General features: G+C 38.9%; 1 protein-coding gene across 5 annotated transcripts; it reads left to right on the top strand.

Annotated features, from left to right (window-relative positions):
* The first annotated feature begins 41 nt into the window (after positions 1–41).
* Positions 42–23,645, top strand: ZC3H14 (zinc finger CCCH-type containing 14). Of its 5 annotated transcripts, none has more exons than XM_040067287.2 (17): positions 42–132; positions 831–873; positions 4,105–4,219; positions 7,060–7,100; positions 7,453–7,648; positions 7,997–8,417; positions 9,800–9,960; positions 11,073–11,173; positions 13,299–13,454; positions 14,929–15,003; positions 15,450–15,606; positions 17,279–17,496; positions 19,504–19,624; positions 20,524–20,660; positions 21,676–21,770; positions 22,625–22,731; positions 23,365–23,645. In XM_040067287.2, the coding sequence occupies exons 1-17, from the start codon at positions 97–99 to the stop codon at positions 23,369–23,371; spliced, it is 2,187 nt and encodes a 728-aa protein (XP_039923221.1). In that variant the 5' UTR covers positions 42–96; the 3' UTR covers positions 23,372–23,645. The 5 variants fall into 5 exon arrangements, with proteins under 5 accessions (XP_039923221.1, XP_039923220.1, XP_039923225.1 ...); XM_040067286.2 differs by having other exon boundaries at positions 17,279–17,517; XM_040067288.2 differs by lacking the exon at positions 42–132 and adding an exon at positions 351–366 and having other exon boundaries at positions 17,279–17,517.
* Positions 23,646–23,958: the final 313 nt, after the last annotated feature.

The raw sequence follows: 23,958 nt of genomic DNA, 5'->3' as shown, positions 1-23,958 counted from the left end.
GGCCCCGCGCTGTGCCCGAGCGGCGCTCGGTGTCCGCGCGGGCGGCGGTGGGAGCCGGGCCCGGGGCGGCGGGGGACCGGGAGGCTCGGCGCGGCCATGGAGATCGGTACCGAGATCAGCCGCAAGATCCGGGTGAGACAAAAGCAGCCGGGTAGCTCCCTCCGCCCGCGGTCGGAGGCCGGGCCCGCTCGTGAGGGCAGGCCCAGCCGGCGGCTGAGGCGCTGGACTCCGGCCGGCCCCCCCGTCTCAGCTGCCGGCGGCGGGGCCCTTCGGCCTCGGGACTCCCCGGGGAGGGCGGGAGCAGCAGAGTCGTGTTAGTGGGAAGCGGGGTCGCGGCACTGCTGTCCCCCGACGGGCAGCTGCCAGGTGCCCGCTCCGGGGGTGCGCAGCTTGGCCGGGTGTGAGCCCCCGGTACCGGCAGGGCCTGTCAGCGGCTCCCACTCGGCAGTCACAGTTTGGAAATCCCGGCAGGTTTCTGTTTCCCTGCTGAGCCGGGAATGACCTGTTATCAAACCGTCTTAGATTCGTTTTCTTTGCACCTTATGAGTCCGGGTGGTCTCTGCTTAAAAAAGGACAGCTTGGAGGTTGAATGGTAGCGCCAGGAACTGGTCTATCGGAAATGCAGTAGAGAGTGAGATTCTGCTACTCTGCTGCCAGCCCTTCGCTGTTAGAACGTTCCTATCCTGGGCAGTAGGAATAGGAAAAGTTTAACATGTTAAACCAATTTGTTCAAACAGTAAATGAGAGAAACTTTTCTAAGCTTCCCACCTCTTTGCAGTTAGAAATACTTTGTTGATCCATCCCTTAAATAATATTTCATTATTTTTTAGGGTGCTATAAAAGGAAAGTTACAGGAGCTGGGGGCTTATGTTGGTAAGTTTTGCCATGTGTTCAGCAATCTTCTCTAGATAATTTTTTAATGTAGGAAAAAACAGCTTAGGTAATGGAACTTACTTTTACCTCTCTTACTGCATAGAGAAGCCGTAAGTATGAGAATTACCTGAAGTGCTGTGCTAGTAAGAATGAAAGAGACATATTTCACAAAACATTACAGTCTAAGAATAAGAGGAAGCAGTATGTGAACATCAGCATGTGAAGAACTAAAATAAAATAACTAAGAAATTAAATAGTCTTCCCCTTTAGAAATGGTGGCAAGGGATTTGAAAGAAAAACAGACCATGATGTGAATATCTAAGGAAATTTCTTTGAAGCATTAGGAGAAACATTATATAAAGCAAGAGCTTTGGAAATACATCAGCAGTTAGCTGTGACCACTTTGAGATGGAATCGGTCTTTCTTAGGCATATTTTAACAGCTCTTGAATTCAAGGTGAGGCATCTGTTGAAATCAGGAGAGAGGTTGAAGATGGGTTAGTGGTTTAGGAAATAAAAAGGCCACATCAGAAACATTACATGGGACAAACCTTTAAAATGTTAGAGCTTGACCATTAAGGAGAAGACTAAGAGCTATAATGAGCTAATGATGATGAAATACATGTATCTGAATATTAGAGGCAGAGGGAAATACTATTTGGTTTGTGACAGGAGGGGTGAGCAGTGTGAACATCTGTGGTCTTGTGGATTTGTTTGTTTTTTCTGCATCTGGGAAGAAATGAATATTGCACTACAGAGCAGCTGTTTTCTGCAGCAGTAAAAGTTGGTAACTTAACACAGCATTCTGTTGGAAACAAAATACCTCAGTCCTGAAACTGCATTGTTTTCTGTGATGCTTATTGGATTTCAGGTGAGGAAAAGGAGTTGAGAGCATAATTTAGAGATCCTGTGAGTTGCAGGGCAAATTTCAAAGTTTGTAGTTTGAACCTGAATTCATCTTCTTTCCTATTTCAAGGGAGGCATTGTATTTATGGAAAAATGTATTGGCTCTGTAGAAGGGAGTTACCTATGAGCTGATATTCTGAACTCAGCTGGTGCCTAGGAACTGTGTTTACAACTTTTTGATTGTAAAATCATCTTTTTCACCGTCTCAAAGCTTGTCTTTTTAAGTAACTCACTTATTGTTGTTTCTTTGGTTGGGTGTTTTTACCATCATTCTAGGTTTCGTTTTCTCAGTCCTTGATTATTTGCTTTCTCCTGTATTTCTGAAATAAAAGTCTTTCTTGTCTCTAATACTAAGATGCTGGTGGAATACTAACCATCTTTGAGTCCAGCTATGACTGAATAATCTTTCTTTGTTTTCCTTCTGTTTCTTGTATTCAGAGTTTCCTGTATTCCCAGGATCAGCAGGCAATGTCTGTAGTTTCTTCTCAGTCAACTTCTGAGCTTTAAATAACTTTGTATTCTTTATTGCTAAGTCTGTCTTGCCTTGGCCTCTATTTTCTTTTTAAACCACTGTTTCCAAATTCCTGTGATTTTTCAGGTTTCTCTTCTTGGCTAGAGTATTTCAGACAACTTTTCATGTTTTTCAAAAACTCTCCTTCTTTCAGGTAACTAGGAAAAAGTTGGTTCTCCCTCATTCTAGCCTCTGTATTAGAACTGTGCCTTTGTTTCTTTCTGTAACTGCCAGTTCTTTTCTCTTTAAAAGTCTTCTATAACAAGATATGTGGAAACTTACTTGAGTAGAGCTTACAAAGGAAATATTCATATATTTGAAGCAAGATGAAGTCAGTTAATTACTCATCGGCTAGGAAATTTTTCAGAAGGCTGTAGCTCCACATGCTGTTTAAGTTGGCATAAGCCAACAGTTACCAAGAAAGTTTCTTTCCTTCTTCTGTCATACTGTTACAGGTAATTGTGCTAATTTACATTTTTATGGGTATTTTAAATTCCTTCCTTTCTCATGTGTTGAACCACCTGAAGAGCTTATCATGTTTAAAAGTAGCATGACCAATAAATAAAATTCATTCTAAGTTTCTAGGTCTGAACATCCATGCATCTTGTGCAACTTGTAGTTTGCAGTGAGAAAAAACCCAAACACAAAGCAGCAACAACAAATTCTGAAACAAACAAAAAGTCACTAAAAAGAAGTGAGGGTTTAAGCTAGGAATGGGTTATGTTGGGACAATTGAGTAGTGGTAGTGCAGGTACAATGTGTGAATGTTATTTTTGTAGTCTAGGGTAGAGATAAATTATTTACAGTGTACAATGGCATAGAAGAAAGTCAGTTCCTTTCATTTGGATTTTGATTTCTATTTTTCATTTTTAGGTCTTTTTAGTGTTGTGTACTGTCTTAGCTTGATTATATAAGCACAGCTGTATTTAGTGCCTTGATTCAAATTTGTAATTTGGATAGCATTTCCCAGCTGTTTTCACTTACTGTTGTTGCGTTCATGTCATGCCGTGGAATTGAGAGCGTGAGATGTTTGATTAAACTAAATTGAAGTCTGTGCTCAAGAAGCACAGCTAATGCCTTTGAGCAACAATTGTGCCAGTCAGTCCTTCAGCAGAGGCCAGAGCTAGGCCAGAGTGAAATGCCAAACACCAAACTCCCCAAACCCGTCATGTGGTAGTGTTGGGCTCTAAGCACCTTCCTATGCTTTCTGATGAGTGGGAATACCTTGTATCCAAGGAATGGATTTCTCACTGTGTATGAAATTGCATGCATTACAGAATAGAAAGTCAGTTGCTGGGATTTGTTTTATTTTTGTAAGTAAAAAATCTGGAAGTTAATACCATTTTGATTTGCTTAATGCACATGTCAGAAATGGATATTTGTGTAGTTTTTGTGACTAAAGGAAATTATTTTTGTAACTAAAGGAAATTTGACAAGGATAAGGCGCTGTATTTGCCAGTATTTGAGGTTATGAATATTGTAGATGTTTGCTAGTATTAAAGAAGAAGATTATAGGCAGCAGAGTGGCTTTCTTTTATCTTTTCCTTTTTTCCATTCTGTTTACTCACTTTTTAAATACATTGATTTTCAGCTTACACCCTTGTGAAGTTGATGATCTTTTATTCCTTGCTTATAGATAGGACTTGTATTGAACCACAGAGGAAATGGAAGTCTTGTTAATTTGCTTACCTCTTCCTCTGCCTACACAGTCTTTATAGTAAGACAGGAAAAAAAATTGGTTACATGTTTAAAGATGTTTGCTATGTCTTCCATGATTTATTATACTTTAAAACAACATATTTCTCTTTCTATTAGATGAAGAGCTCCCTGATTATATTATGGTTATGGTGGCCAATAAGAAGAGTCAGGAGCAGATGACAGAAGACCTTTCCCTTTTCCTTGGAAACAATACTGTCAGGTTTACTGTCTGGTATGTTTGCAAGCTATTGTCACACTTCTTATCAGTAGTGCAGGACTGCTTTCTATAAGTGACACCTGACATTAAAAAGAGTTATTTATCTTCCCATTATGTAATTTGCATTAATAAGAACTTCTGCTTTGCATGTCTGATAAGTAAATTAGTTTTAGTCTGTCAGTGGTTGGATTTCTGAGGTGACAGTTAGATGGCAAAGTTTATAAGCTGGTCAGATTTGTAAATGAAGTGCTCAGGTAAGCGAGGGTTGTTTGTTGACTTAAAATTATTCCTGCAAAAACCCACTGTGAGCATGAGAGCATTGTTCACTGCAGTGAGATATAAAGGACCAATCTGTTTGCTTTTATGCTAACACTGATTCAGATTGCTGTGCATGGGAATTACTGTATCAGGACAGATGAGCAGTCAGTCTAATTCTGTGTACTGTCTTTGACAAGGCTTAGCACCAAATGCTTAGGTATTCCCACCTCTCAGGCTGTTTATTTATTACCACCACCCAACCCTAAAAACAAAAAGTAGAACCTCAGTATTACTGTGAACAGGACAATTTAGCAACACTTCAACTCTATTGTCAGCTCTTGACAATGAAGGTTCATTTATTTCATGCTGCATGACAAACTTAGCCATTATATTTCTCATACATTTTTTAATACTGAATTTGTTTTACAGTAGAAACCTGTAAGTAAATCCACATTTCAGACATTTGACTGTAGAGATTTTGGTGCTTTCAGAGTTGTGTATTTTTTCAAGTTAATCTTATTTCTGAATCTCCTACCTAATAGAGCTTTAAGGAACATTATTTTGTTTTGCATAGATGAGAAAAATACTACCATTTTTTTTTATTTTTCAGTTTGCTTTCTTTGACATTTTCGTACTGGCAGTTTACATTCACTTCCAGTATTTATTCTGTGTAACTGGTTCCTAGGAGCTTTTCTGTTATTGAATAATAGAGACAGACATTTTAGAAGTTGGCTATGTTATGAAATCATAAATATTGACAAAATACGAAAAATAGTTCCAGCTATTACAATTTTACAATTCACTGTATTAGCTATTTAAACTAATGTGTTCCCAGGTGATAATGTAACTTGTGTGGAAATAGTTTGATTTTGCTTACACAGATTTCATTTTTCTCCTGGCATTTGTCACAAACATAATAAAGGAGTACAATGGACCTCTTTTTTGAAGACTGCATAGGCATTTCTTTGCTGCCTTTTGTGGCCTGCCTAGGTGAAACTTTTGGGTTTCAGTGTATCAGGAAGTCATGCAGTTGTCTTTCTCATAGTAGTTTTAGGAATTAGACAAATCAGTGAAGTTCACAAGTGGATGAGGATGTAGCTCCTGTACTACAGTTTTGACTGAATCCTGATACACAGTAAGAAATAGTATAGCAGAAAACACTTTCATGGCTTTGTAAATGAAACTAAAATTTTATTGAAAAAATAATAAATATGTAGAGAAAGCAAATTTCAGCAAAGAAATCAAGATCGTTTTATATGTTTATATTTAAAATGGTGTATTGACTGTGGTGCAGATATTATACCATTACACTGTTTTAACCCTAAGTCAGTATTCTCATTTTTTATATATATATATTTCTATATATTTATATATTTATATAAATACAGACTCAGTGTTAGAGTGCTTTATCAGGTACCTTAGTAAGTATTGGTTAAAAGAAGGATGGAAAAGAAGGCAAGATGAAACCTTTGAATAAGCTGTAAGGGGACTGGTGGGAAAGTGTTACATAGCATTGTAGCTGGGAGTTTTGTATGCTTTTACTTCTAAAGACAACCCAGTATGTTTTTGTTCTTAAATGTTGGTTAAATACAGTACTCAGCAAGATCTGCCTTCCTTGGTTTGTCTCTGTAGCTGGTAATTTTGGGCCTTCTGGCAAAAGTTTCACAGCAATTGTGACAGACCTGGCAATCCTGCTGGTTGGCCACCGCTTCTTACTCTGAACCAAGTGTCAGATCGATTATCCTGAGGTCAGTGTGAAAACTGATGTGCATCACCAGAGCTCATCTGACAGGTGTTCTAGTGAAAGCGCACCAGGAGGACGAGTATAAGCCTTCATTATACCCACGTGCAGTCTTTTCAATATGTTCTCATTCCTTAGCTCCTTTCTAATATTCAGCCTAAATTATGGACTTGCCCATTATCAGTTTTGAATTCCAAGTAGGATATTGGGGTTTTCTTCCTTTCTTCTCTCTGTAATATGAGTTTATTTTTAAACAGCCTTGTTGTATTAAAGCCCTGTAATTTTCTGTGTTACTTCAGTGTAGTGCCTTTTTCGCAGGCAAAGGGCAAATTTGGTACTGAGCGTGGCTCAGAGTATTGTTGGTATATACAAAGCATGCTGGAAGAATCCTGAGAATCTTACGTGCTATGAATTATATACTCTTTGAGTTTGTATTTGCAATTATGTTTATGGTGTAATTAAAGTTTCATATACAAAGCAAAATTTTAGGCTGTGCTTTAGGCTTCTGACTTAGGTTTTTTGAATCAATCTTTTTGATACTTAACTCCACTGATGGTAGTGAAAGTGGATAGTATTGGCTTTGATTAGGTAAACCAATGAAATGCCAAAAGTAGATGATGTGGTGCATACTCTACGATGCATGTGCAAGACATACTGGAGGCAAGATACTTTAAGCCTCCCTTTTGAGGTTAAACATACTCTGGTTGATGGAAAGTGAAGTGTTAGATAGAAGAAGTGCTTGTCATAGGGGTGGAAAGGCAGTGGGTTTCTGAAAAATGATTAGTCTGAATGTAAGTTGAAGTTTTTTATTTCTCCTTTTTCTCTTGCTTCTTTCCCTGTCTGCTGTCTATTTCAGGCTCCATGGCGTTTTGGATAAGCTGCGATCTGTGACTACTGGTAAGTAAGAAAATTAATTATCAGTGAAGGTAGGCTTGTTTTTTCTGTGTAGTGTTATATATCTAAGGAGTTGCAAAAATATCTCAGCTATTCCATTAATTTTTTCTTTATGTGGTCTTTTGGATCCAGATTGTTAAGAAAAGTCTGTTACATTTGGGGATAAAGCATTTATTTTTGAGTCCGGTGTATCTGTGTTTTCTCTGTGTTTCTTGCTGAAACACAGCTGAAACAGCTTTCAACTTGTTGTATTTTCAGGACTGTGCAACATCTTGTTTGCAGTTTCATAGCTACATTCATTGTAAAAAGTATTGCTATGCTTTAATGTAAAAGTGAAAGGTACCTGTCTCCACAGAACCAACCAGTGTAAAATCTTCAGAATCTAATATCTTTGAGAGCAACCTGCTTTCCAGTAAAAGCAGTTCGTGTGTGAGTGATGAGAGGAGGCGTGAGGATATCTTGCCACCTCTTGCAGTGTCAAGCTCTCGGACTGAAAGAAATGACTCCAGAGTTTCGACCAGCTCACAGGAGCAGAGGAACACTGCTTCCAGGTAAGGCTGCTGGATACTTCCTAACACTCCTTCAGACATCAGTAGTTGTGTGAGTGTAGTAGCCATTCTAAAGAGTACAGACACTTGGAAATATACAAGTACTTTTGAAGAGTAAAGCATTGCTACAATTTGTTGTACAAAAAACATTAAATCAGAATTCAGTTCTTTAAGCGACATATGGGCTTAGATTAACCAAACTTAATTAACCAAACTGAAAATATCAATCAGTGAATTAAATTTGTGTAGACAATAATACCTTAATGATTTTTCCCACCTGGCTTTGATTAAAAGACAATTCTCATTTTCCAGGACTTGCAGATAACAGTTGTCAATTTCTTTTTTTATCAGGCAGTCTTGTGAAGATGGTTCTGCATCCCGCTTAACATCTACTGTCAAGCCTTTGAGGGAATTGTCACCTTCTGAAGCTGTAATTGACATTAAACCTGAACCAGATGATCTAATCGATGAAGACCTAAACTTTGTTCAGGAGAATCCTTTGTCACGGAAGAAGCCTATTGTGACTGTAACTTACAGCTCTTCTCGTCCCTCGGCCGAGATCTACCGGCCGCCAGCCGTCAGGAGCACAGATGGCAACGTGCACGTGCCCAAATTGTCACAACAGGGCAGCTCGCAGGAGAGCCGGCACTTAGACACACAAGGCTGCAGGTCTTTGGAAACGGGCCAGCTGTGCAGTCCAGAAGCCTTTGGCAGCTTAGCAGAAGGTCACAGACCCACCTCCAAACACGGTGCTGATAAAGTGGGCAGTGAGGTTGGTGCAACTTAAATTATTGCAAAAGTTTATTCTTGTTAGGGACCTAAATTGCTGTGTACACTTCAGTAAAATCTTGACCTCAGAGAAATCAAAAGACTTCCGTCACTGGTACCAGTAGGTGTGAGATTTCATCCTTTGGATCTGCTGGTAAAAACAGATTACAGAATTTGACATCATTATTTGAGAGCTTGCTTCATCTCAGAGTTAATTACTATGTAAATCTTCATGTCATATGGACTTGGACTTCTGATCTTAAGATCATTGGGTCAGCATGATCTTCCCTAAGTGCTATGTATACCCCCAGCTTTACACAGTCCTGCAAGTCAGGATTTCTGCATGCTGTTTATTAGCCCAGATACACTGATGATGATGATGATGATGATTCTATTTAGAACCGTGTCAGTTAAGAATTCTTTGGGATGGATGTTGGACAAGGACAAACTAAAAGATGATTGCTGCCCTAAGAACTTTGGAGGCCAAGCTAAGCCAGGCAGGGTGATAATCCTAGCTGACAGACTATCCATATGAATGAATTAAGAGCCTTTTTTGAGAGGAATGCAGATAGTTATGGCCGCTAATGTTGTAATGAAGCAAGTCTTTTACATACCTTGTATTGCAAGTGCATCTATGTTTATTACTGCTCATTAAGTTCTCTGTCTTTGCCACTACTTCATTCTGTATAAAGAATAATGAATTTTATTTGGAAATCAAGAATGCTTTACAAAGATACATGCTTATGTCAGTTTTTGAGAATGGAGAAATGCAAATGAGAAATAGTGATTTATTTAATGTTGTACATAAATCACTGATGAACGTCAGGAGCGTTTCTCCCTGAAAATGTTCAGAAAAGATCTTGTGGTACTTTTCTTCCATTACTGTTTCATAAATAATGTCCAGAAGAGACAACAGGGACCTTGCACTGTCTAAACTGGACTGTCCTGACTGTGTGTAACAATTAGTATCCTTTGGAATATGTCATTTCCTTGCTAGAAATGAATCCTTATCTGAAATGAGAGTTGATATAGAGGAAGAAAGTCATTCATACTGATTTCACTTTTCTCTCTCAGACTTTCAGCATCTTGAAGAAAACCATAAATTTCTTTGGAAAACCCTGGTTTTCTGTAGATGTTGGATAATTTTCCTGTATTTGAGAGTTTTTTCTAATTTTTTTCCTAAATGTTGTTTACAGTTACACTTCCAATGAGACGTTTCAGTGTAAATGTGTCTGATTTTCCCATTATCCAGCGCAGTCGCTTGTCCAAGCAGAAAAGACGTTCTCCATCTCCTGGCTCCAGGTGGAATTGCAGTGCTTTCTTTGCTGGCTTGTTGATACGAGGTTTATGGTAAATGAGCTGTTTTGCCTGCTCTGTATGTTGTAGGAGGAAAGCTCCAGGAAGAGGCGGCTGCCTGTTGTAAGCTCTGTAGTCAAAGTGAAAAAGTTCTGTAATGATGGAGAGGATGAAGAGGATGAGGAAGACTATGGATTGCGAACAGGAAGCATCTCCAGCAGTGTGTCTGTACCTGCAAAGCCAGAAAGAAGGTACTGAAGGTCTCAGTGATTCTGAGTTTCAAGAACTAATATAAGGAATGAAAACTTTGGAAATGGGGAAAATCAGTTGGCACTTTTGAAAATTGACAGACAAAATTTAGTAAACCATTTTAATATTTTTTGTACTATCTCACGACTCGGTGGATTAGAGGCCTGTTTATGCCACCCTTTTGCCTTTGATTTTGTAATCTGTTGTCATTATTGCAAGTAAGATGCAATGGAGTGTGAATTTTTACATTATTTGGGTAAAGTTTACTGGCAAAAGAACACTAATGTTGACATGTTTCAGACCAGGTATTTTTTGTGGTAAAATAATTTTTCAGTAATTTGATTTATTTTCAGGAATTGTTTTCAAATCAGTTATCACTTGTTCTTTAGGGTGATTTTAACTGTTTGAACAGTCTTCTTTTTTTCCTGCTCCCTAATTCTGTCTAAGTGTCAGGCATTAGTCAAATACATGTCTTTTGTATCTGATTTTTAACAATAGAGGGAGAACATTTAAGCTAGGGAAGAGATGGTTCTACTTGACCTACAGTGCTAGCTTGTGTAGGATTTATTTTAAGCTAATGCACTGTATTGAATTTACCTGCAGCACCACAGCACATTTATCTAATTTAAGCTTCCTTATTGCTGATGTTAAAGACAAGCAGAAAGCCTTTTTTTACAAATAATATGTTTTTGATAGAGTCAGTCTAATTATGCAGCTGGATTGTATTTCTCAGGTTGGCTGCATAATTATTGGTGCCAGCACAAACATAGCAAGGGATAAGTGGTGGGCAGAGGTGGGAAGAAATTAATGGCAGAGAGTGCCTTTCACATGTAGCATGGTTTTACAGCACCTTAAGTTGAGAGGTGAAATCACATTTCTGGACTTCCATTTCTTAGAGCATTTTGTGGATCTCCATTCACTGAGAGAATAGATGAACTGAAAACTGTTTGGGTAAAATGTTGTAACACATTAATTGAGTTACAACAGTAAAACATTTGTAGATGGTTTCTATTAATATTATTCCTGTTTTAACCTATTGAAACAACTGTCTTTAACTTGGATATGGTTGCTGTGCAATCCGTGTACAATTAATTTTTATTTTTATTTCCTTTAGACCTTCATTGCCACCTTCAAAACAGGCCAATAAGAATTTAATACTGAAAGCAATCTCTGAAGCACAGGAATCAGTTACAAAAACAACCAATTATTCCACTGGTAATTAGCATTGATTTTGCTTGTGCTAATCTGTAATATTTCCAAACTCTGTTGTATAAATCCAAGCTAAAGAAAGTGCTTAGAGATAAGGCAGAATGCTAAATAGCAAGTCAGTTATACACGAGGGATTTGCCGTGTCCTGTTTCATTACACTGATATTCAGTGATGAATTATGAAAACGTGAACAAGGGAGAGAAGTGGTATTTAAAATATATTAATCAAGATAGTAAGTTTGTGAAGTGTATAGATACAAAATGGAAGTACCAGAGTATTCTGAAGACTAATTGCCAAGGGGATATTAATCAGAATAAGCCAGGTGGTTTGAGCTATTTACTTGATCTCTTTTCTCTTTCTTCACACTTCTACTGAGAGGAGAAAAAAGCCAATCAGCAAAAAATGAAAATGCACTGGATAGAAGTAATAGAAGTGCAAAATAATGGGGAACAAAGTGATTGATGTATATTAGTGTATGTTGATAAGTATCAGGATGTTTAGGATGATGTGGATTGTCCTTCAACAGCAAGGCTGCAATTTCAGTTCAGTGATTTTAGTTGCAGTTGATGCAGCAGTTGAGCAATTGTCTGTGTGTAGGCATTCAATTCTAGTTAGGAGAGACTTCTGAAGAAGGACAAATGCAACTGTTGCCTCATGCTTTCATTTCACTGGGTGTTGATAAATCCACATGTTGTCAGCAGGGCACATTGTCCCTTGCCAGGCAAGGAGCATTCACGAAATTACTTAAACCATGGCTTTTATGCCATCTGAAGACTCTTGCCTACTCTCAAATTCTGCAGACTATAAGAAACAGTCTTTTCAGCTGATGCAGGAAACTCTTCCCTGTGTACAAAGCACTCTGGTAGGAAATGAGACATAGCTAGAAAAGTCTAAATTATTGAAAGCTCTTGATCTTTTTAATAGTGGTGATCTTGTAGTTTCACTTACCAACGTGAGAATATTTCAGTGGAGATACCAGGAGGCACCACTTTGTTGTTTAATGGAGGTGATCTGTGAATTTTATCTGAAGTATCATGCAGGTTCTTCCACTTCAGAAATATTTAACGTATTTTTGTAAGTATTTTGAATGGAATATGGAAGTAAACTAATTTAAAATACATAGGTAAAACAAAACAGTAACTTCATAAATAATGAATCCAGTACTTGAGTGGTACCTTTCAATTGTTTGTGTCAGAAGTTAAATGCTGATCTGACACTAGCCAAGGGAAAAGTTTAGCTTCTCACAGTCAGGTATGACAGTCTTAGCAGAAGCCAGGTAAAGAAGTCAGCCTGTTGTCCTGCTACCCCCAAATTCCAAGCCACAACTATCTGTACAGAGATGTAGAATTATCTGAAAGGAGGTTTAGTCCAGTCAGGGTCAATCTCTTCCCAAATAACAAGTGATAGGACCAGGGGAAATGGCCTTAAGTGGTGCTGATGGAAGTTAAGATTGGATATTAGGAAAAAGTTCTTCATGGAGAGGGTGCTCAGGCATTGGAACAGGCTGTCCAGAGAAGAGGTGGAGTCACCATCCCTGAAGGTATTTAAAAGAGGTGTAGATGTGGCACTTGGGGATGTGGTGTAGTGGTGCACTTGGCAGTGGTGGACTGGGTTTACAGATGGACTTGATGACTTTAAGGGTCTTTTTGAACCCAGGTGATTCTATGACTCTGCTGCCATTAAGTTTTGTATTTGATTTTCAAGCACTTCAGCAAAGGGTAGCTAGCATCATATGAAGAGACACACTGATGAGCCATGATCATTTCTATGAAAGATGGAATGAAAAGTGATTTCAAAACCATCAGAAAATACCACATTAATTATTTGTAGAAGTGGATGAATGAGTACTTTGCTGTTGTGACTCTAATCCTTGTTATGCTGTTTTGTCTTAGAAGTGTTCTGAGGTGCCACTCAGGGTGCTCTGTACACATGCACAAACATGCTTGCACACTAAGAATTTTACGGGTAGCTTAAAGATGCTTTTTGTGGAGACAGATGCTTGGGATTTTTTTGTGTGTGTGTCTATGTGTAGGAATTTGTGAGAATTATTTTAGCACAATATATCTAAAAACAGTACTATTGTGTGATTGGGTGGTATGTGAATGATTTGCCGTTGTTTCTCTATTTAAAGTTCCACAGAAACAGACTGTTCCAGTTGCACCAAGAACTCGAATTAGCCCAGAAGAATCACAGTTAGAAGTAATACATGTGCAAAGCAGACTGCCTGTTTTGAGTTCTCAGCTTCAAGTAGAAGAGTCAAAGGAGCAGACAGTTGAAGAAATTCAAGGTCATCTGATAATATTCTTTTAAAAACTTATGCTAGGGGATGCCGTTTTACAGGCTGAGCAGAGAAAAGGAAGGGAACACGTTTATATTTCAAGTCTGCGTCAAAAATTGTATGCAGAACTGCTTTCAAGACCATGCAGCTTTCTAAAGCATGGCTGTCAGGTAGATACAAGTATCCAAAAACACACACAGACAACCTCAGAGGAATTAATCAGTAAGCAGAAAATGGTGTAGCATTGTGGCATGTCACTGAAGAGTAGTTTTGCATAAGCACTTAACATTTGGATTGCTTCTCTTTTCCCCATCCTTTGCATATTTTCCTTAGTATCTTGTAGGAGTAATTCTGCCATGAAGTTTAAGAGAGTGAAGATATTTTAGAGTATTTAGAACACTTTTCCAGCATATGAAGTATTAAAAGATGCTTTCCAACACATGGTTTAAATAGTTCTGGTGTTTTATTTTTCAGTTTAAATATAAGATTACTCTATTTGCTCTTACAGGACTGCTGACACCAAGCTGTGTCAGCTTTGGTTTTTACTTCTGTTTTGGATCTCCTAAAGGGCATCATATTTAAAGACAGTTAAAGTGCCTTTTCAGCATGGTTTTCTTGTAGAGAATAGTGTAGAGAATAGGGGAATTGTCTTTGTTAATCACAAGGAATCATAAAAGTAAGGCAGGGAAAAAATGTTTCTATAACATGTACTTAGTTTATACTTGCTAAGTGTTTAGTTATTTAGATAATGAATAAAATTTGGCTTTGAGTAAAATTTTTGTTACATCATCCCATGACCATTGTTAAAGAATGATAAACATTCATTATTTAGAAAAGATTTTTGCAGTTGCTTATTCCGCATATAGATGTATTTGGAATTCTTCTACCCCCCTTAAGTGGTTGAAAGTGTATCTGTAAAGTATGTGAGAAAAAGCTTTATCAGCCTTTGAATTAATGCACAGAAAATAATTATGCCAAATATTATCACTCTTTTGCCATTGAAATGGAAATGACAGCTTGCTTAGGAAATCTACAGAAAACAAAAATAATTTTTTTTAAGCCACTTTTATCTCCAGTGTAGAACAGTTCTGCTCTGACTTGCCTCAGCTTTTAAGAAGACTGTAAAGTAGTTCCTTGTTAGTTGTTTTCCTCTGTGTGTGTTCTCTGAATGGCCAACTCCTCTACAGACAAGGAGGAAGAGCTTGGCCTTCATCAGTTGCTGTGCCCACAGACCTAATTTGTACTGAGCAGTAGTTATGGGAAGGATTAGTGTCCTACAGTACTTAGCTTTTGCCATGTTACTGTTCCTGAAACAGCGAGAAAAGGGTTCATAATAGTGAGAACGTCTTTTGTTGTTAAAAGTGTGAATGTTTTTGTTGTTGATTTTTTTTTAATTGAAGGAATTAGAGAGTGCGCCTCAGTTCTCTAATTCATAGTTTATGTTGACATGCTGTAAAATATGTTCTTATTGCCTTTTTTTTAGGAATTGAACAAAAGGAGCTCTCTTGTCGGCTTCAGATTGATCCTGTGATTGAAGATGGCTTGCAAATGACTCAGGGTTAAGTCTTGTGATCTTTTATTTTCAAATCTAATATTACTTGCCTGTGAATATTAAGATTATTAAGATACTTTTTTTCAATTAATTATACTGATTTCTACAATTTTCTAGTTTCTGCATCTCTAAGGAATGCATGCATTACATTAGTAGCTGTTCAGATGTTGAGAGATTTGGTGGGGGGGTTGGGGGCGGACCCTCTTCAGTATAGCTGTTCCATTTATAAAATTTCCCAATCTGACCTAATATGGCCTATGGCTTCTGTTTGTCCACCTCTGTGAAATTAACAGGCAAGTAAAAATGTTTTCTGGAAACTCCTAGGAAAAAATTAAAACAAAGTAAGATTAGCTTATTGACTGTGTAAATTGATACTAGAAATATGCCATAAGTTAAGATTACAACTACCACCCTATTTCACTCTTCTCTATGTAATTTTTCTCCCAATGCAGATTACTGTGACCCAGAATCTATGGTTCACTCAGATACTCGGTCATTTATCCTGAAGAAGCCCAAGTTATCAGAGGAGATGGCTCCACAGAATCAGCAATTGGGAAGGAAGGGCACAGAGGCAGTGCGAGTTCACTCTGGACGTCTAATACAGACACGGTAATCAGCTACTTCATTTAGGACTGTTTCCAGTCAAATTGCTTGTTTGTGGTTTAGATGGAGCCATTTGGTCAGACTTCTGCTTTGTCAGTTCAGTCAGGAGGTGTGAAGTCATGCAAAATGGACTGACATTGAATAGCAGAAGAAAAAACGTCCTCCCAGAAGTCCTTCTAAATGGAAGATAATCTTAGTGTCAACTGTAGCTTGAGCATGTGTTTGATTTGCAAGAAGGAAGAAGAAGGAACTGAAAAGTACTGCTCTTTTGTTCTGATTTTTGAAATCTTATTCAAGTAATCATTTTGGTTCAATCCCGTTTAGTTTTATACTGAACTAAACTTTTGTTTCACCCTTGGATTACATTTCTTAAGAAACATCTTTTTAACACAGTATTGAGTGTGTGGAATCCTGGGCAATGATTTAAGGCTCCTTACCTGGAGAGTTTGACCAGGAGAAGCTTAAAGTTCATGTCAGCTTCAAACAAAGCTCCAGGTAACAAATAGTCCTACCTGTTATGGCTTAAAACCACTCTGAAGAGCTTGATGAACTTCATGATGTGGGCTGCTGTGCTTGAGAAGCTGCTGGTGTTTCCTTTCTGTCAGTGGCTTTTGGCAGTCTGTGTTAATTGAAAACAACACCAACACTGAGCAAACAAACCCCAAAGGATAACCTGGCAATATCATGGTTGAAAGCTGTGACTGTGCTACAGGAGAGAGGTAATTTTTTGCATGTGTATAGGTCAGTTTCTGACTGCTTCAGAAAGTTCTACTTCATGGTGTTTTTAATGTTCCGGTTTCTGTCTTCTTAAAGGCATTCTACAGTGTAGTTGCTTTTAGCCTCATTTCAAAGAGAAGCAAAGTTTATCCAATTGGTGTTTGTTAAAGGTGAGAACTCCACGGTTCTCCAAATACTTAGAATCACAGAATCACAGAATAATGAGGTTGGAAGAGACCTCTAAGATCATCAAGTCCAACCTATGCCTTAACACCTCGACTAGACTATAGCACTAAGTGCCATATCCAGTCTTTTTTTAAACACATCCAGAGATGGTGACTCCACCACCTCCCTGGGAAGACAATTCCAGAACCACCTGTCATTCAGGAAACCCCTCAGGTGAAGTGAATGGGATGGTGAAAGACTGGAGAAAATGTATGTGTCCCCTGCTTTAATGCTCAGGACACTGGGCTAGACTGACCTTTTAGTCAGGCTGAGTGTCAAAGTTCTCAGTATCAGTATTTCAATTCTCTCATCCTAGTTCTAGAAACTTTTACACCACTGTTTCATAATGTGCTTTTCAGTAACTTAGAGGAGATGCATGTTTTGTGTGTTAAAAGGTTTGTAATTCCAGGAATGGTATTTGCTCTCTTTTTCTGCCTCATAACGGCAAATTCCACAGGACTGACAGTTTGTAAATGAGCTTTTGGATCTGTCTGTTGAGCAGAATGCAACAAATTGAACTTGTACCTGAGAGCTATAGTTCTTATTAGTGCCTCAGTGAGACCTGAAGGCTAATTGTTAACTGGAGTGCATTGCCAGTAATTACTAAAAGAAGATCTGTTACTGCTTGACTCCCCATTGATAAGCTTGTACTGTTTTCACCCACTAGCACAGCTCACGTTCACTCAAACCTCTGGAGTCAGAAAATCTAAACTTACTGCATTTTTTTGTTTGATAGAGACCAGCTTGCACAGCCAGAGAAACCTGCCAGTCCCAAGTTCATTGTGACACTGGATGGTGTGCCCAGTCCACCAGGATACCTTTCTGATCAGGAGGAGGAAGATATGTGTATAATGGAAGGATTAAAGCCAGTTACCCAGCACATGTGTGCTGGCAAAGGATTAAAAGGTCTTCGAGCACAGCAGATTGTAACCAGGCAGCTGGAGGACTGTGACGGTAATTACACTGAGCAACAGTGTAAGGATCTAACCTTGGTGTGGTGCTTTGAGCATGGCTACACCTCCTGGATGTATCATTCTTAGGAAACCAAAGTGATGGTGTTTATTCTCCTAATTAGAACATTCTTTAGGCAAATGAAATGTGGGAGTTCAGTGGGACCATCTTTTCAGATGTCTTGGTATACTAGAGCAGTATGGCATGTGGTAGTTCTCCACACATCTCAAGATTGGTAAAATTTGATTGGTTTTTATTTTTTGTTTTTGCACAGGTAGTTGGTCTTCATTGCCAGAAATCTGCCTTTTTGGTTGACCTGTTATGATTTGTCCCTGTGCTGATGGACAGGAGATGTTACAGTTAACATACTGGCATACCTTGGGCTTTTAAAAATGTATCAGTTGGTATTAATGTTTTTGTTGAGGGTTGTGACACCAAAAGGAGCCTGTTAAGTGTAAGGTTTTAGTAGAGTCCAGTGGCTAGCACCTGAAAGCAGAACTTAACAGTGCATGGTTTTACATGAAAGTTTGTATATTCTCTTTCTATGTTTTTTTTGAATAACATGGGAAATTGCTTGCTGAGCCACATGTTTGAGTTGTTTAGAATGCTGACATGGTGAGGAAAAACACAGAGGCTACTGTTTTGTTACAGGCCTGTTGAATACTTGCCTGAGGGCTGTGTTTGGATTCATGTTTTTTACTTAGCTTACTAAGCTTTCTAGTAGCAGTGTATCCAAATTTCTGAACTAAATAAAGAATACTATTTGATGCTGTACTGAGAACCCTTAAATTTCAAGGATGCAGCTGTAAACGTGTAATACAATTACGACAGCACCATAGCAAAAGATCTTTTAAGTCCATGTCCTTTCATTCCCCTGGCTGCAGAAGTACTGCACATATCAGGCAGTCTTGAAGATTAAGTGAATGTTGTGTATCCATGCACTTTACTAGCACAGAGAAATGGTCATTAGAGTACTTCCTTGCAAATCCATGCTTTTCAGTGCCTCATACTCCTCACCAAAGCTATTTGGTACAGGCAAGTGTTGCTAGTACAGTCCTAGTCTGGCCAGGATTTCTGTGAAGTAGCAGGGATGGGGCTGAAGCTCACAATCAGATCCATGTGGAAGGGATCTGTATGAACAGGTGTGTTCCTACAACAGGATGGCATTATTTGGCTTTGGGATGTTACAAGGAGAAGGCATAAATGAGGCTAAGGATGGAATAAAGCTGGAGCAATTTGTGTCATTAGTAGGATCAGAGAGGGAAGTCTAGGCAGTGCTGGAAAACTTTGGAAAGCCAAAGGTTTAGGCAGATTTGGGAAAATAAGACAACAGTAACATATGTACAACTGTCTGAATTTGGAGAATAAGGTTTTACAAGCAATGTTAAATAGGAGAAAGTCAATGTCCCATATTTCTGCAAGAGCAGTAAGGGTATGGAATGTTTCAGCTTAGAATTTCTTAAAATACTCTTTGGATTAGAGTCTGGGTTCAGGTAACTTAAGTGTCTGAATAAATTACATGAAAGTGGTTCTTTTTCAGTATATGACCCCATAATAATAAAGCTGACTGGCATAAAAATTGATTTTTAACTTTCATCTCTTGAAATAATTTGCTAGAGCAAAAAGTATTTTGGAGAAAGGAGACATGGCTATAATTAACTCATGGCTCAGCAGAACAGGTTGGAGTATTGTCTTGTCTGTGCAAGTGTTAAAATCAATTTGGATTTGCAAAGAAAACTGATTTATTTTGTTTGTAAACAGTGCAGACTTGATCTTCTATCACCAAAAGGCAGCTGTCAGTCCAGTATTATGACTTTTCACTTTATGGCTTTGGAAATTTTCTTCAGAAAGTAGGATTGTATGTAAACTTTTACTGTTGTGACCTTCAATTAAGAGAGAATAGAAGTACAGTGAATTTTGATTATACTAGATTGTTTACACCAAATTGCATATGAAATCATAAAGGTCCCAGCTTGGGGTTGGTTTTTTTTCTTCTTTCTTACCATCCAGTGGAAATGGAAGACTTAAGTATGCTACAGAAGCAGGAGAAGGTGCTGGAGCGCTGCAAGTACTGGCCTGCCTGTAAAAACGGAGATGAATGTGTGTACCATCACCCCACGCTACCTTGCAAGTGAGTAGTACAGAGCTCATCCACTTGACATGCTATTTTGATTTTTATTCCAGCGCTGCAAATTTCTGCTCTGTGTCAGTAAATATTCCAAGGCAGTACAAACCTGTCAGGGCAGAATCAGAGCTCGATTATCACACTGTAATTCCTTCTGTTTCCTGCTCTTCTCCCAAGTGTCAGAACATAGGGATGGCAGCTGCACCCTTGCAGAAGAAAGCTTTAGTTTAGAGTACAGGCTGGTGTTCTGGAGTTGCTTAAAAATGCAGGAATTAGCATCTTAAAAGAATAGGCCCTCTTCTGTCAGCTGTCACAGTGCTTTTGAAGGTTAGGTTATTGTTAAGTAGTAATACAGTGATTGTGGGCTTTAAATTTGAAAGGTGAACTATCGAATGTGCCCTGTGCCTTTGACTTCTCTTCCATAAGCAGGAGCAGTCCAGAAAATCAGTGTCTGTTTTGAGGTAACTCTTACCAGATCGGGTAACTTCAGTTACTTGAACGTTTGATTTATCTTATAAAAACTGGTGTAACTAAATTCAAAATAAAACTCTTCAGAGAAAACCATGTGACTTAGGGAAGACTGCACCCTCCTCTGTGGAAGGTCCAATTTCAGATTGCCTTTGCCACTCTGTGCCTCACATTAAGAGTGACATGTCCTGCCTTGCACTAAGGAGTTTGGGGCCAAACTGCCCTGAAACTGAGGTGGTTCAGTTGTTCACTGCATGGAGGAAGGGTCTCCAGAATGGGAAGCTGAGTGCAGGTGTGTGGGTGCACAGCTCAGGCACTACAACACGTGCCCCAGCCCTGCTGCACCTCTGTTTTTTTGCGATATTCTGGCTTTCACGTGCAACAGATACTTGTTTTGCTCCAAGTATGAGCTTTTGACTCGATTTCTTTTCCCTCAGAGTTTTTCCTAACTGCAAATTTGCTGATAAATGCCTGTTCATCCATCCAAACTGTAAATACGATGCAAAGTGCACTAAGCCAGACTGTCCTTACACTCATGCCAGTCGAAGAATTCCCCATCCATCTCCTAAACCAGGTGAGCACATTTTGTTTTCTGAGCTTTAAAAGAAAGTGCTGAAGGGACAACGGTATTTTTAGAAACAGAAAATGACAGTGATGAAAAAAAATGTTTTGCTTGAGTTGACCTAATTTTCTTACAACTTCTAATGCAAGATGAAGAATAATAGTCCAGTGTTACTGCAAAAACTGTTACCAGAAAAATCCCCTAGTGCTATTAGGCAGGAGTCCATATGAAGACTGCAAGGCCAAGTCCATTTTTCTGAAGGGATTAGTCAGCCGTGCAGTTTTGCTCAGACTTTTTTCTTAAATTGGACAAATGTTGTATCAAGAGCTTGTGATACACACTAAACAGAGTTCTGCCTTTGAACATTTTTTTTCTCTAATGGCAGTGTAGGAGTGTAGTTGGTGTAATGATGACTTTCAGGGTGAGGTTACTGGGTGAAAGCAGTAGCTGTGTTTGATATGGGTTAGTGTTGCTGAGCCTTTGAACTGTGCCGAGGGACAGGGCCTTTACTGCATGATCTTTTGGAAGTAATTAGCCCCTAGTCACAGTTCAATGCAATTTTGTTACCTTGCCAGAAATCAAGTACAATGTGCTTGTCTCCTGTATCATTTCCAGCAGCTCCTCTGTATTCCTGGAAAGTGCAGTGTCTGCGCTTCTCAGTCTGGTCAGTTGAAACTCTAACAGGCTTGCTGCTGTCTAAATTTAACATTTGAGATTCTCTGCCTACCAGAATTTCTGTGTAATTTGTTGGAAGTTTTGCCTTGACCAGGACTTCCTGTCCTGAAATGGTGAAGAACTAAGTTAAATGGTTACCTGATAGCCGTGTGCTACTCCAGGATCCATTAACTGCATTTGGGAAATGCTGTCTGTATTTCTTGCTGAACTTTGGTGTATTACAAAATGGAATTTCTAGCAGGAGGATTGGTATATATAAGGTTTATGAGGTATTTCAGGTGTGGAGCTGTCTTAAAAAGGCAATTTATTCTGATTCAGACTCACTTCCTGTTCTTTTTGTTTCTGCTATTAGCACCCCTGCCCACACTCTCCATATCCTCCAGTAGTCCACTGTGCAAGTTTTTTCCAGCTTGTAAGAAAATGGAGTGTCCATTTTACCACCCAAAAGTAAGATATGTATCCTATCTTCATTCTTTTCTAGAAAGAGGCTTGAAACTTGCTACTTTGGGACAGGAAATGTTACTAGGATTTAACACTTTTTGCTTTACTTTTCACATTTTTACTTTGTCGTATAAGCAGAATACACAAAAGTAATGACTTAAGGAATTTGGAAAATTATACTTTTGAGTAATCTTTCTACCAAATGCTACTGGGGAGCTTCAAACAGGCCATATCTCTTTTCAAAACTCATCCAGCCAGGATGCTGGGGTTAGAGAGGAGCCTTTAGGGAAGTAATAAGTCTCAAGGCTCTTGACTCTTCCTTCAGATATGCTGCAACATACAAAAATTTTAAAGATTGCCCAGCTACCCTAACATGTATTAATGTAATCTATATACTACAGGAGTCTATTACTTGGGTACTTCTATAGAATTGTGTCCCTGCATCTAATGCCAGGAAGTTTAGTGCTTTTTCAAGCCCTAATAATGCTGGAATACCCACACTCAAATGTTTTTAGCCAGATATTCTGGCTTTTCTTCCTCCTCAGGTGATGCTGTGTCATGCTCCCAACTTGTACACGAAGATCAGTTCAATCTGACCTCTGTAAACTCTTGCAAGCAAAGGAATTTCCACCAGTTAGTGCAGTTGCAGCTTTGGAGCATGAAATTTCTAGTTGGTACTTTTTAAAAAGGATTTTTTTTGTCACTGGGTTGAGCTGGTTGCACTGGTGGAGGGGAGTGCTGGCTCAGTTGCAGGTGAGATGTATCACACAGCAGTCCAAGGGTCATAGTGCAGCTCAGCGTGTTCAGGAGTTCAGGCAGCCAGCAATGAGCAGCCTCTTCTAAAATACTTTCGGTTTTAGCATTGTAGGTTTAATACACAGTGTACAAGACCAGACTGCACTTTCTACCATCCCACTGTTGCTGTACCTCCACGCCATGCCTTGAAATGGACTCGAACTCAAACCAGGTGAGAAACACTCTGAACCTAACCAATAAAAATAAAAAGTATGTTGTGACATTACTAGTACAGTTTTACTCACAGAAGTAATGTGCATGTAAGGAACAACAAAGATGCTTGAAGAAAGATACCCCTTATGGGCAGCTTTCTTTTAAAGACATCTCTATGCTGTTGTTTGGTAGTATAAACGTTATTTGGTAGTATAAACATTGTATAAACATTAACTAATGTGATGCAACCCTGATAAACAAGTGCCCTGCAGCTGGGATAGGGCAGAGTCACTGGAATCCTGACCTGGACAGGTGGTGTTTTCTGAGATGTATTTGAATAAAGCTGAAAATCCTTTTACCATTGTTTTATCTTGTATCCAAGCTGTATTTTCCACAATAGTTTCTTCGAGTGTTTCTGGCAGAGCAGTTCCTTCCCGTCATTTACCCATGATTTCATAAACCTGTAGCAAACTTCCCAAAGCTGCAGCTATGGGCCTGCCTCAACACTCATGTTTAATGATCTTTTCACTCTAACTACTCCCCTCTACAAAGATTTTGACCATTACAGGGGTAGGACACAGAGCAGTTCTCAAATCATCCTTACAGAGGGGTGGAATTGTTCCTTATGGAATTCTTTTTTTTTCCTCCTCAGTGAATGAGTATGGTACAACCTGGGACTGAGCTTTGCCTCCTCTGGACAGTAGAGGACAGGAAGGTTAACCACCAGGACACAAGATGCTAGGAAAGACTCATACATTTTGGACTTTGAATATACATTGTTTTCATAAAACAAGATTGATTGCATACTTGAAATGTCTCTAATTTTCCAAGTTTGTAAGTTTGGGCAATTTTACATTTTTTTTACACTGTAAGAAAAAAACATCTGTGTAAGGAAAGTTTTACTTTAAATTCCATTAAAAACCTTCAAAGCACCTTTTGTGTTCTGTTTGGTTAATGTTCCTTGTTTATGAGTTGGTGTGTTGAAAAAGAAAGTATGGCAGCAGAAGTGCTTAGAAAGCTTATCCCTGTGTTGGGAATACTACATACTGGAAGTACTTTTTGTCCAGCAAGTGTTTGGTACAGTGCACAGGGCTGTACTGCTGTGCCAGCACCCAGGCACTGAGGTCTCCATCCCAGCACAGGCACAAACCAAATGCTTTGTCTTTTGGGTGTTATTCCACTGCAGTGGTTGTTACAGTCCTTCTGCTTTCTAAAGTGGGGAAAAAAAGACAAGGGAAACAAACTG

This window comes from Hirundo rustica, chromosome 6, assembly GCF_015227805.2.
Source record: "Hirundo rustica isolate bHirRus1 chromosome 6, bHirRus1.pri.v3, whole genome shotgun sequence".
NCBI classification, from domain to species: Eukaryota; Metazoa; Chordata; class Aves; order Passeriformes; family Hirundinidae; genus Hirundo; species Hirundo rustica.
The sequence above is the reverse complement of the archived record's forward strand: the minus strand, read 5'-3'. Positions and strand labels throughout refer to the sequence as shown.